Genomic DNA, 13,185 nt, shown 5'->3' with positions numbered 1-13,185 from the left:
AGCACCTCCGAGGCCCCTCACTACATGCTGCTCCTGTCAGGATGTCAGGGAGCAAAGGCTGCTGAGCCAAACTTGTCCTGCGGTCCGTGTGCCGTGGGTGAGCCCAACCCCTTACAGCAGGGGTCCCTTACGGCCCTTACAGCAGCCGTGAGCTCGGATTCAAAACCCAGGAAGGATTTTTTTTTTTTTTTTTTTTTTTTTTTTTTGCAAACGCTAGATATTTATTTTGCATTTCTCACAAGAATAAACTTCGCTTCTACAGGAAGCTTTGGGTAGAAACATTCTTTAAAAAGTCGGTTTATTGTATTAGATCTATTGGTCCTGACCCTCCCTGGGGGGTGGCGCTGGCTCCGGCGAGGGGACACAGCAATGCCACCGTGTGCGTCCGAGCCGGGGAGGGGAAGGGGCTGTGCCGGCGCAGCCGCCTGGGCCGGGACCTCGTACCAGGAAAAAACACGCTGGCGTCTCGCCGGCACCGAGTACCTGATGGGGCTTGTGGCTCATTTTTGGAACAGCACTGGTGGCCGTCCCAAGGGGGTAAAGCTAAGCGTGGGGGCAAGCGAGGGGATGAGCCCCACGCCCCCCCCCAAGACCTATTGCTATGGAAGGAGGGGTTCCTGAGTGGGAGGAAGGCTCTGCCACCCTCGCGCCGGGCCGTGCCGGCAGCTCAGCGCTGCAGGGAGGGCGAACGGGGAGCTCAGGAGCCGCTGAGGACGCGGCAGACGCGGGCATGGACCTGGCCCTGCACGGGCTCGCAGGCCAGCGCCTCCCCATCTACTGTCATGACGCCCGCGGCCACCCGCGGCTCCAGGCGGAACGCCCGGACGGGGACGTAGGACAGGTGGGGACAGTTCAAGTCCAGGTGGGTCCCCCTGGACATGGCCAGGAAGAGCTTCAGCAGCGTCACGCGGCTGATGCCGGCCTTCATGTAGAAGAGGTGGATGCAGCCGTCGTGCAGCCGGGCCGCCGGTGCCATCAGCAGGTTGGTGCCCAGGTGGGACTGGTAGATGGCGTAGACCAGGACAAACTCCTCCTCGGGGACCACGGTCCAGTGCGCCGGCACGGGCTGGCCCAGCGGGGCCAGCAGCGAGTCGGGGGGCAGGGAGCCGGGCGCTTCCGTCCCCGCCGGCTGCGGGATGTGGCCGTTGGTGACGGGCGCGGGGGCGTCCCGGGGTGCCGGGGAGCTGCCCTGCTCCGCGGAGATGGGCAGGTAGGACAGGCGGCCATGGTACACCCTGAGCTTGGCCAGGCACTGCAGGGTGCCCAGGGTGAAGCGGGCGCTGCCCAGCCAGCGGTACTTCTCACTGTCGATGTCCACGTCCGAGATGAAGCCCCAGCCAAAGCCCAGGAAGGAGAAGAAGCGCTTCCCCGAGGCCGTGCTCAGCGACACCAGGTCCATCTGCGTGTACAGCCCCTTGCACAGGATGAAGGTGCAGTTTGTCAGCAGCTTTTTCTTGGCAACGTGATCGTAGCTGTGAGGGATGGAGAGAGTGAGTTTGGAGCTCAGGAAGTCTCTTGCTGCCCCAGCATCCACCTGCAGACCGCACCCTTCTGTCATGGCTGGGACATGTCCCTGCTGGGTGACAGTGTCCCTCAAGAACAGCTGCTGGGAGTAGTTTTGCTGGGGATGGGAGGGATAAACCAGTTCCTGAAAGAGGGAACCGAGACAGGGCAATCCTGGCCCCCACACCTTGGGATTGGCTGTGCCTGGGGGGGGATCCTTTGGGTTAAAGCTTTACCAGTCCCTGAGCCCAGAGAAAGGCAGTGGGGGGATTAGGATACCCAGGCATTAATCCCCTGCTCACAGCTGGGGCGGTGCTGCACCAGCCTGTGGGGAGTGAGGACCCTGCCAGGCACCCCTGGACATTCCAGCACCCTTCCCTGGGCTGCAGCTTCACACAGCCGTTCTCTTCCCTCATCCCTGCCTGGTTCCAGTGCAGCCCCGCAGGGGGCAGTGGGTGCCCCGCGGGGCTGGGACTCACCCTGCATAGTAGTTGATAGAGGCAGCCAGGGCGTTCCCAGAGCCTCCTGGCAGGATGCACAGCGGCTTCTTCATGGCCTCCTTCCAGTCTGGACGCTCCATCAGCCCATTCACCACCTGTGGGGATGAAGTAGTACCCAAGGAACCCAGCAGCGCCTGCCTGCCTGGGGGAGCAGAGCCCATGGTGCCCCTGCCCAGGGCAAGACAGAGGTGATGGCTGCTTTGCTCCAAGCTTGGTGCCATCTCTCCTTTGCCATTCCCCGCCTGACTTTGTGACCCAGAGCTTGGCTCCTGCCCCAGGCACCCCTTCTGTGCCCAGCCCCGAGGTGCCCCTCACCTCGAACAGCAGCCCGTCCCCAGACATGACCACCAACGTGTCCCACTGCGACAGGTCCTCATCTCGCACCTTCTCATGCGCATGGTGGGCTCTTTCTGTTGGGGAGAGTGGAGAGATTTGGAGCATCACCCTCCATCCCTCTGCCCTTCCTGCTGCCACCCCCCCCAGACAGTGACCCCAGCCCCAGATGGTGACCCCAGCCAGGGATGCAGGACCCAGAGCAGTGCTGATGCAGAGTCAGAGGCCCTTGGAGGAACCTGTCCCCATGTGGCAGGGCCCAGGTAGGATCCCAGGGAAGGGAGAAGGAGGAAGAGCTGCTCATGGACTCACCGGTGACGAAGACAGTGGTGGCAATGTCAGCCTCAGCCAGCATGGGCTGCACCACTGCCTGGAAGTCATCAAGGGCACGGCCGGAGCCGCTCTGCGGGTTCAGCAGCACCAGCGCGTGGCAGGGCCGGGGCAGCACCCCATAGCTGTCACCTGGGGGGGGACAGGGGGCTTAGCCTGCTGGGTCATGGCTCTGCCCTGGGAGGGCTTTGCCAGCCAGGGCAGCATTTGCCAAAACCAAAAGGGGAAGGTGAACTGGCCCTCCCCCATCCCCACAAGCTCCCTGGGCTGCATCCCTACCCAGAGGACACAGGGGTAGCAGGGATGGAGGGTCCCTGCTGGAAATGCTGGGGAGGCAGCAGAGACAGGACACAGGGGCCTGCTGGGACTCATTTGAGCTCCCCCACAACCAGCAGAGAAGTTCACACCCAGGATGGAGCCCTGCAGCACTCCAGCCATACCAGAGCGGGGGATCAGAACTCCAGGTCCCAATTCCCCGCATCCACCCAGATGGAACAGGGCCAGGACAGACAGTTGTGCTGGCAGACGGATGCTCCTGCTCCCTGCTCCCCACGGGGCTCGGGTTTCGCCTGCGAAGGCCTTGGCAGGGCTGTAATTACAAGCCTGGCAGGGGTCCCATCCCTCTACCTCCCCAGTTGCTTGCAGTTATCTCCTTCCCCAAGCCCAGTGGTCCCCATGCAGGGGAACAGGGGGAGGCCACTGAGCTGCCCTGTGAGGGAGGCAGGGGGAGGAGGAGGAGGGCAGGAACCCTGGGTACTGCTGGGCACCCCAAGCTCTGAAGTGAGGAAGGGCAGCAGCCTCAGGGTCCCCCAGCACCTCTGGAGATCCCTGGCTCTGCAGTGAGGAGCCAGTTTTGGGGTTTTTAGGGATGTCTCCACCAGCTCTGTGCCCCCTGAGCTGTGACCTGGGCCTGGGGGTGTGGGTGCCCACCCCAGCACACAGACCCAGCTCCAGGCGGCACCTGCTGACTCAGCAGGAAGAACTGCTGAGTCAGGACAGCAGAGGCCTCTTTCCCAGCACATCCTGGGCCAGCAATCCCCTCCCAGCCCCTGTGGCACTGGGGGTGCCCCAACCTCATCTGCACATGTGCAGTGATTTGAGCTGTTTGAACGCAGCTGGGGTTTTTACAGCTAAACCCTCCTAGCACCCACAGTAGGGACAGTGGTGGGGAGAGGTGAGCATGGGGCCATGGAGTACACCACGTGTGTCACCTCCCTTAGGTGACATTCAGCATCACACCAGTCATGGCCATGAGCTCCACAAGCTGCCTGGAGGGAGGTGGGACTGGAGCATCTCATCTCCATGCCTGTCCCAGCCCTGGAAGCACACAGAGCTCTGCTGACTTCATCACCACCAGGATGATTATTTCCTGGCCCCATGGATCACCCTCCAGGACACCTCCTGGTCCCCTTGCCAGCTGCTTGGGACCTGCCACCAAGTCCACAACAAAGATCTGCCTGTGAGAGCTCCAGGGCTGAGCCTGGCTGGGGCACTGGCTCCAGGTTGGCTGTGGGTGCAGCTCTGGGTGCTGGCTCCAGTCTGGCCCTGGGTGCTGGCTCAAGGCACTGGCTCCAAGCTGGTTCTCCCCACTGCTGCCCAGGGCCAGTGGCTCCCCCCCACCACCCTCCCCAGCCCCTTATCAGTGGGTTCCAGATACAAAGGGACCAGCTGCCCTCGGGGAAAGCAGTGAAGCACACAGAGCAGAAGCCACTCCAGTCTGGGTCAGGGATAACAAAAAGCAGCCCAGGGCTGGGCTGACCCTTCTCAGAGCCCTTTGGAGCTTCCTTGGTCCCCAGAGGCACTGAATCTTCTGCAATCAAATGCAGACAAGGCCCACACAGGCTTTGAACCCAAGCCCAGCTGCTTTCTCTCTGGGGGTCTTTCTCTCTCTTTCTTCCCTCAAGCCCTGGATATTGAAAAGCAAAAGCCAAAGGCACTTCAAAAGCCTAAATGCAGTTTTTAACCCTGCAGTGTTAACCAAGCACATTGTTTCTCACACAAACATGGAGCTGCAGCTGAGTTTTGCCTAAAAATCCTGCCCAGACCTGTGGGTGCTGCCCTGTGGCCTCCTCTGGGCAGCAGGGAAAGGCTGGGACCCCAAGGATCAGCTCCTTGGCTGGAAGGGGAAAACAAATCCTGCTCAGGGCACAGAGGGATGTCATGACTCCCTCACAAGGGGCAGATTGTTGGTACCAGGCTGTGAGTAGTGACAAGAGTGATCCCAGTGTGGGACTGGTGACACCAGCAGCACCAGGCTCAGCCCTGTGGTGGAACTGGAGGGTGCTGGATCAGAGCTGGAGCCCAGCAATGGTGATGCACAGGGAGACAGATTTCAGCAGCATCCTGACCCATCCAACCCTTCCTGTTGCACAACACCGGCCAGTCCCTGGCATCCCAGCAAGATTCCACTTCCCAACACAGTGTGGTCGCTTTCAGCCTCAAATGCTGAGTAGAGCAGAATCTGAGTCAGCAGGAGGAAGGGGCTCCAGCTGCTGCCACAAACTCTGCTCCACTCCCTCTGCCCACATCCTCCCTGGTGATGTGCCCTGGCTGTGCTCAGGCTGGGACCACACTGCCACAGCTCTGCTGTCTGCAGCCCAAGCCACTCCACTGCATCCCTGCATCCTTCTGGAAATTCTCGGCACAAGGAGCAAGCATGCCAGGAGGAATAAGGCTGGGGCTGAGCTTCCTGGGGCTGGATTTTCCTGTTGGGACATAAGCATGGGGGCAGTTTGTATCCTCCTGGATAGCTGCAGTTTGGGACATGCTGCAGGCAGCCCCAGCTTTGGGGTTATCAGCTGCTGAGGAACTTTCTCTCTATCCCTTGGGGTGAAACAAGGAGGGGGAATCATCCCTCCATCCCTGCTGCAGCATTCCTAAGGGCTTTTATCCCAGAGGATGCTGGAGCTGCAACAGCACCAGGATGGGATCACTGGTGGCTCCCCAGGTCCCCTCCCCATGGGGACAGGGTGACAGGACTCTCTGCACGGACTCACCCACAGCTTCCCAGCATGGCCTTATCAGTCCCGCACAGGCCTCTCTGCCGCACGTGCGAGCACTGGGTGTGGATGAGGGGCATTTTTAGCTCTGTCCCAAACTGAGGGAGGAGGATTGCAAATCCTGATGGCCTTCAGCAAGGAAAGTGACTGCAAAATTCTGCACTGCCTTCTCCCATCCTCCTTCCCCCCAAGGCCCTGAGGGCCCTGCGTGCCATGAGCTGCTCCTGCCCCAGCACCCTCCCACCACCTGCTCACAGGGCGAGGGTTGGAAAGCGCTTGGAGACTTCCAGCTGCAAAGTTCAGGCTGCAAACAGAGCTGGGGAACTGGTTCTGCCCTCAACCCATTCCACTGGATTTTTTTGTAATTCTTTAGGAAGAGAGACAGAAAGTTGTTTTGTAGCTGCAGGTCATATAAAAAAAAGAGCTGCATTTTAAAATCCAAGCAAGGAAGAGCTGGGCTAAATGTGATTTGACAGGATCCCTCTAACCGCATGCCTCTTAATTTCCAAGTCTGATCAGAGCAACTGGACAGCCAAATAAATGAAGTAGTGCATATAATTGAATTTCTGCTCAGATGTTCAACTATCTGCCAGCACGCCCTGTCCTGCCTGTGGGAGCTGGGGGATGCAGCCCCCGAGCAGGACCTTCCCCTTCCAGACACTGACAGTTCCTGAGGGGAGCAGGACCAGAAACACAGACCCCGCCAGGCTGCCCTGAGATCCCCCTGGACCGCAGGGGTCCTGGGGGGACCTGCCTGTCCCCAACTCCCAAGTGATGGATGGGACCTGCTGGGGACCGTGCCTGGCTCCCGTCCTGCCTGCGTCAGCAATGATTACTTTTTTCCTTGGATCATGCTGCCCTTTGGAGCTTTGGAGTTATCGAACGGGAGCAATGGGGATGGGGGGTGCAAAGGGCCCCCATAGTGGGGCCACGTCCCTGCTGCCCCTTCAAATTAAGGGTGAAAGGAGAGAGAAACAACCAACCCCTGCCTGGAGCTGCGAGCGGGGGTGTCTCTGTCCCCCCAGACTCGGCGAAAGTGGGGGGAGGGGGGTGTCCGAGTGACCCCACGGTGGCGCGGGTCACCGCCGGTCTGTGTACCCCCTCCCGGCCCCGTCCCCGGAACGCCACACCGCGCAGCGCCCGCGGCTCGGCCACAGCAGTCCGGCGTGGGGCCCGGCGGCGGAGCGACCCCGGCCGCGACCCCGATCCTGACCCCCGCACGGCCCCGGCGGAGCGAGCCCCGCGGGCAGCGGTGCCGGGCGAGAGCGGGGGGGGGGTCGGCACTCACCGTCCTGCGCGGGCACGGCGGGCACGGCGAGCTCGCGGATGCGGCGGCTCCAGGCCTGGGCGATGCGCAGGTTGCCCTCGGCGTCGGGACCCCGGGAGACGCGGAAGGTCCGCTCCAGGCGCTGGCGGGCGGGCGGCCCCCAGCGCGGCCCCCGCAGCGGGTAGCACACCAGCGAGAAGCAGGCGGCGGCCGCGGCCGCAGGGAAAGCGGCCGAGCCCACGCAGTCGGCCAGGCGGAGCGCGGCGTCGGGACCGGCCGAGCCGCCCGAGCAGCCGCCGGCACGCCGCACCTGCAGCTCCCGGGCCGTCAGGGACAGCGAGCAGGCGGCGGCACCGGGGGCCGGCCCCGCGCCGAAGATGCCTTGAAGTAGCACCGGGCCCCCGCCGGGCTCCGGGGGAGCGCGGCGGCCGGCGGCCATCGGCGGAGCGGGCGCGGAGCGGAGCGGGAGGCACCGGGGAGCGCCGCCCGCCGCCGCTCGCTGCTGACGCCCGGCGATGGCAGGCGGGGCGGCCCCATTCATAAAAATTTAACCCACCCACCCTCCCAGCCACCTCTTCCCCCGCCGAGGGGGGTCCGTCCCGGGGCTGGTCCGGTACCCCCCACACCCCCCTCCAGCTTCCTCAGTTTCCCCAAGCGCCGCCCCGCGCTCCGGGCAGTGCTCCGCGGGGGAACCTGCTCTGCAGACGGGCGGGGGCAAAGGGACGCCGTGGGTTTGCCGCGGGTGGTTCTGCGCTGCTGGGGTGGGTGTCTGGCGTGGGTGCTCCCACGGTGCTGGGGATGCAAAGAACAGACCCACGGTCCTGCCGGCAGAGGGGAGGCAGAGCACCCGGCAGCCACCCCCGCCCCAGTTCCTGCACATCATTCCCAGCAAGGGTGTGCCCGGAGCCCCCACCTTGGACTTAACAGCGTTTTAATACCATTTCTGCATCTCTCCAAGCACGAAAGGAGGGAGGCGGGGGCCTGGAGAAATCAAGGCACGGTGAGGGGTGAAGACAGTGGGCAGACAGCGGGAGAGGAGGATGGAGAGGGATGATGTCCTATCCCATTACTGGTGGCTCGCCATCGGGTATCCGCGGGGGTTCGAGGTTGCCATGGGCGTGAAGCCCCGTGGAGGGAGGTGGGCTGTGCTGTGAACCCCACCTTGGGGCACAGAGCTATGGAGACAGAGCCCAGGGGACTTGGCTGGAGGGTGCCAGCAAGGCTGGGAGTTGCTTTGTGTTCAAGGCAGCTGGCAAAAATCATTGACAGCAGTTTTTGCTGGCAACAGGACTGACCTCACCCTCCCAAGGGACTGCAGGGCTCCAAGGGGTCTGGCCCAGTCCAACAAGGATTATTTTTTTGTCAACCAATTCCTCATGGATGTAACTCTGTCCTAACCCTGAGCTTGCACCTCAGGGAGGCATCACTCCTCACACTTAGGGCAGTTTAATTAGCAACGAGCCCTCTGTCCCTGCTGAAACCTTCTGGAACTGGCCAAGAAATTGCAGGGAGGGGACAGGATCACCAACTGGGCAGAAAACATGGTTGAGTCTTGTTTTCCCAGAGCAGACCTATGAGGAGAGCCGAGGTGCTGTGATTTGGAGTATTGTGCTTTCCAGAAAGACTTCCCTGGGTGCTGTGGGCACAAAGGGATGCTCAGAGGGGCAAAACCTGCTCCTAGCCCTGATGCTTTTGTCTTGGGAACTGCAGCACTCACAGCTGATTCTGGGTGAGATTCGGGCTCAGCCGCTTCCCCAGCCACTGCCATGACACAGTCCAGCGTTTGTAAACAGCTCTGAGGTTCCTCAGCAAGGTGTCATGGGAGGAAATGGCTGGATGCCGGGGGGGGGGGGGTGCAGTGTCCTGACCTGCCCCTCACCCTTCTCGGTGACTAACCCGCTCCCAATTTCCGTTCAGGAAGGCATGAGTCGTGTTGGGAGGATGTGAGAGCAGCTGTACCATTGCTCCTGGCAGGTGCCATGGGACGATGAGGGTGCTTTGGCCTCTGTCCTCACCACACTACATCCGTCCAAGGCCCTATGCCCTGGGGCTGCAGGGATCCCCCTTCGTCCTGCCAGCCTGTGCTTTAAATAGGAGTGGAATGCCTATCCAGGTTCCGCTGGCCACGCTCATGCTGTGGAGAAGGGGCTGAGAGTGGCTTCATTGCGAGGTGTCAGGGCTGGAGGTGGGTGCAGGAAGGGCTGGGGAAGGGCTGTGCACGGTGGGGATGCCAAGAGCTGGGGGCTGCAGCCAGGTTTGTCTCAGATGGGGAATAGGACTGGCACAGGCTCAGCCTCTGTGATGGCAGGGGAGACACAGAGAGGGCTTTTCCATCTCAGTTCTGGTCTGTGGGGACTTCCCAGAAGTCTGACCTGGTGCTGTACCACCCCAGAATGCCCACTCCATGCTGTGACCAGCACCGTGGCCACCACCAGCCCCAGGCATGTCCCTTTGCTCTCCGCAGCCACAGGCTGATTCAACCCGGTCCCACACGGACACCGCCTGTTTGCCTCCAGATGTGATGTCTAATCTAAGGAAGTGGGATCACTTCCTTCCCTGGGCTGATAACCAGTCGTTTGGGGCTATCTTAATTATGAGAGCCTTACCGAGGCCCCTCGACCCCCAAGGGCAGCCCCAAGGGTGCTCAGCAGCTCCCAGGCTGTGGGGAGACGACTGCTGGTCGGGTTTGTCCTGATCGGCTCCATTCCCGCCCGCGTGGCGCTGCTCGGGCCATGTGTGTGGGAGGGAAGTGCCGGGATGTGAGGTGGGGATGTGCCACGGAGCTGGTGTGATGGGGGACAGCTCCTGGAGAATCCCCCCACTTCCTTCCTCACTGCAAAGGGGACTCGCCCATGGAGCAGAGCTGGCTGGCAGACCAGTCCAGCCATGACCATCAGTCTCCCTTCAATAGCAAACATCCCTTCAGCTCCTGTCCTGGGAGGAACCCTGGGGTATCCCAGACTCTGCAGACATCATTTGGTGAAGAAGGTTTGTACATTTGAAGCCTGGGTTCGCTGGGCAAGATGATGTGTGCCCTGAGTTTGGGGAAACTGAGGCAGAAACAGCAGATAAGGTTTGTCTTGAATTGCGCAAGAAGCCAAGGGTTAAATACACCAACAATCTCCCTCAGCTCCCTCCGGCCCCGAGCTTCTCCTGCTCCTGCCCCCAGCTGCTGGAGGAGTTGATCTGGGAGTTACCCTAGGGGAAGAAAAGCACAGAGCCTGGGGTCTTCCCACGCAGGCCCGGATTTCGGGGCTCCACTGCCACATCACAGCCCCTGAGGAGGCGTGCAGAGGACGTGCCTCTGCTGCGAGATGAACTACAACGTTTCCCTTGAAGGCACAGAGCTCCTCCACATCCCTGCCCGCTCTGTCGCGGCCGCCGGCAGCCACCCGGGGACGGAACGGGAGGGGGATGCACTCCTCCTGAATCCATCTCTTTTAGCATCGTCCCCACTGCTGAAGGTACACGTCTCAAGGTGGAGCCAGAAATAGCGCGGCTGGCGCTGCATCGGAGCTGGCAGGGCTGCAGGCTTGGCAGGGGGACAGGCACAGACTGCAGCAGTGGGAACCTTCCAGGCAGCTCCTGCGGGAGCGGCCGGTGTGGAGATGGAGCCATTTCCATGCAGACCCAGCTCCGGGACTGCGGATCAGCCCCGCTCAGCCGTGGGGCTGGGGCTGACACGGGGTCCACCACAGCGCAGGAGGGGACAGAGCTAACAGAGATAACTCCTGGAGGAGAGTGACTGGGATCACATCCCACCTGAGCTAGGACACAGGTCTGGGCTCTGCCACTGATTTGCTGCAGAACCCGGGAAAGTGGCTGCACCTTCTACCTGCCCCCATGACCTAGGTTTTCCCCCAAATCCATCTCCTCTCAGCCTCCAAAGAGCTCAGTTTTTTCGTGGCAACTCCTGAATCATAGCCAGGCTCTGCAACTTGTTGGGGGCTGCTCCCCTACACTGATCCTCCACTGAGCTCCCCGCAGCAGCCGGCACAGCCCGGGACTGCAGGGCTCACCGAGAGGCCCTGAACAATGCCGACGAGCTAAGCTCATTCCTCCCAGCTGATAATTTGCTTAAAAATATTTCTGAGCTCAGGCCTCCTCAGGGAAAACACTCCCAAACTCCAGGCAAAAAGCTTCTGAGTCTGGAGGAAACACACACCCACCACTCGCTGGCCGAGACGTCCCCCCCGATGACAACCCCTGGCGTCAGAGGGACTGAGACCAAAGGCTGTCGTTTGATCTCCCCCTTCGCTGGGGGAAGCCGAATTTCAAGCCGTCCAGGGGTTTTAACACTTCCCGGTAGCGGTTTCCTGCGATGATGTGAGCGCAGGAATTTTTGGGCGGTGAGTCAGAGGATGCAATGAGAACCACCTGGCTGGGGCTAGGCTGGGAGGCTCGATCCTGATCCAGGGGTGAGCCCTGCTGCAATGCTCGATGCCGGCAGGCAGCATTCCCAGAGTGGAATTACTTACGGGGGACAAAACATCCCATCATCAGACCCCATTTCTGGCCTGGAAGAAGAAAGAGATTTGCTTCCTCAGTTCCTACGGCTTCTCCTTCCTTGCCGGGCTGGGATCGGTATGCTCTGGCCACCCAACCCGGGCTCCAGGGAGAAACTTGGGTAAGAATAAAGAGCAAAACCTCGTCCAGCTCTGCAGGAAGCCGCCTGGAATGGCTGTCCCGCCCCAGCACCGGGCTGTTCCGAGAACAGAAGTGCCCCAAAGCAGTGCCAGGGTTGGTTTTCCCTGGGGAGCAATGCAGGGAAACTGCCTTCCTTAGTCTGTGAAATTCAAGATACAAAATGAGTTCCTGCTAAAGGAACCTCCCAGGTTTTGCCTGCTGGGCCCTTGAAGCTCCATGACCCCGTGCCCACTCTGTCCCCAGCATTACTCAAACCCTTCCACATAGAGAATAAGTGAGTCGAGTCCAGAGAGTGAGACTGAGCTGGGATAAGCCTTTGGAAAGGAGCTAAACCTGCTCAAAGCCGGCACTGTTCCCTGACCCGCCCTCCTAATCCTGCCTGGCTGATAATGGAATAATAAAGGGCTGCACAGCCTCACTCTGCTGCTCTGTGGGGGAGGTTCCTGCTGCCTCTGTACATGCCAGCAGCTGGGATATTAATGACTCCCTAAGTAAACAGAATTGCTCCTTTCTTCTCCTTTGCGTGGCTGTAAAACCGAGTGTGACCTTCAGCCCGCAGAGAAATCAGAGTTGCTCCCCTTTCCAGGAGAAAGGCTGGTTGTGGCAGTGATAACACCGTGATCTCTGCCTGCCACCCTTGCCAGGGCTGATCCCAACCCTGCAGCTTCCACAACGATCCTGGTGGGACTCAGGGCCACCCCTGCGAGGCTTTGGCCTCTCCCCGCGGGGATGAAGCCGGTGATTCACTGAGGGGGAATCTCAGGAGTACAGAATGGGGCGGGGGGGGGGTGGGGGGGTGTTTGGGACACCCAGCCCCTCCAAGGTGTGCACACCTTGTCTGCCGTGCCAGGGGTTGCCCTGCAGAACCTACAAACTTGTTGCATCTCAGCCTCAGCAGGTGGGAAAAGGGCACGGAAGTGACAATGCAGATGAGACCCATTCCTTATGGCTGGGATGGCTCTGAGCACCTCACGGGACTGGTGACAGGAATGGTGACAGGAAGAGGGTGCTGGGGGACCTGGAAGGCAAAGCAGAGGCTGAGGGCACTCAGATGCCACAGCATCATCCCTGGGCAGCTGTGCTGAGGCTGCTGAGTGAGGAGCCAGCTGGGAAGGGGATAAAGAATCTTTCCTGCTCCACATGCCTGATTCCAGGCAGAGAACGGCCTTATAGAGGAGGGCTCAGTGCTCTGCAGAGCAATGTGCCATGGCTCCTGCAGCGGCACGATCCCCTCCCTACCCTTTGGGCATGCCCCCCCTGTTTGGGTGTCCCTACAGCAAGATTTCCCTGGCTCCCCCGGGAATTGCCATTTCTCCGGTGGGTGCAGAAGGGGTTTCGGGAAGCAGCCAGCTTCCCATGTCACAAAAAGTCTGACTCCCATAAAAATTTTTGAAGGACAAAGGCAGGAACCTGTGAGGAGTGACTGTACCATGGGTGCTGTGACTGCTCTCAGCCTGGGGCTGGGGTGCCCAGGAGGGGTGTCTGGACTCTCTGGCTGATGGATGTTGTGGATTCATCCCAGGATGATGCCAGTCTGGAGGGCTGATCAGAATCCCACGCCTGGCTGTGCTGCCTCCTCATAGTGAACTGGGGCAGCTGATGCTGT

General features: G+C 60.8%; 1 protein-coding gene across 3 annotated transcripts in view; it reads right to left on the bottom strand.

Moving 5' to 3' along the window:
* Positions 1-281: 281 nt before the first annotated feature.
* SPHK1 (sphingosine kinase 1) overlaps positions 282-13,185 on the bottom strand; it is a 14,748-nt gene continuing 1,844 nt past the window's right edge. For 2 of the 3 annotated variants that reach the window (XM_050981174.1, XM_050981175.1), the window contains exons 2-5: positions 2,649-2,798; positions 2,319-2,413; positions 1,983-2,098; positions 282-1,472 (exon numbers count right to left, since the gene is read on the bottom strand). In XM_050981174.1, coding sequence (XP_050837131.1) covers positions 698-1,472; positions 1,983-2,098; positions 2,319-2,413; positions 2,649-2,798 — 1,136 coding nt within the window. In that variant the 3' untranslated portion in view covers positions 282-697. Of the gene's footprint in view, positions 1,473-1,982; positions 2,099-2,318; positions 2,414-2,648; positions 2,799-6,953; positions 7,447-13,185 lie in introns of those variants that run through there. The other variant, XM_030232874.2, reaches the window with a different exon arrangement.

The sequence above is a fragment of the Serinus canaria genome, chromosome 18 (assembly GCF_022539315.1).
Source record: "Serinus canaria isolate serCan28SL12 chromosome 18, serCan2020, whole genome shotgun sequence".
Lineage (NCBI taxonomy): Eukaryota > Metazoa > Chordata > Aves > Passeriformes > Fringillidae > Serinus > Serinus canaria.
Note: the sequence above shows the minus strand (reverse complement) of the source record. Positions and strands in the feature narration are given on the sequence as shown.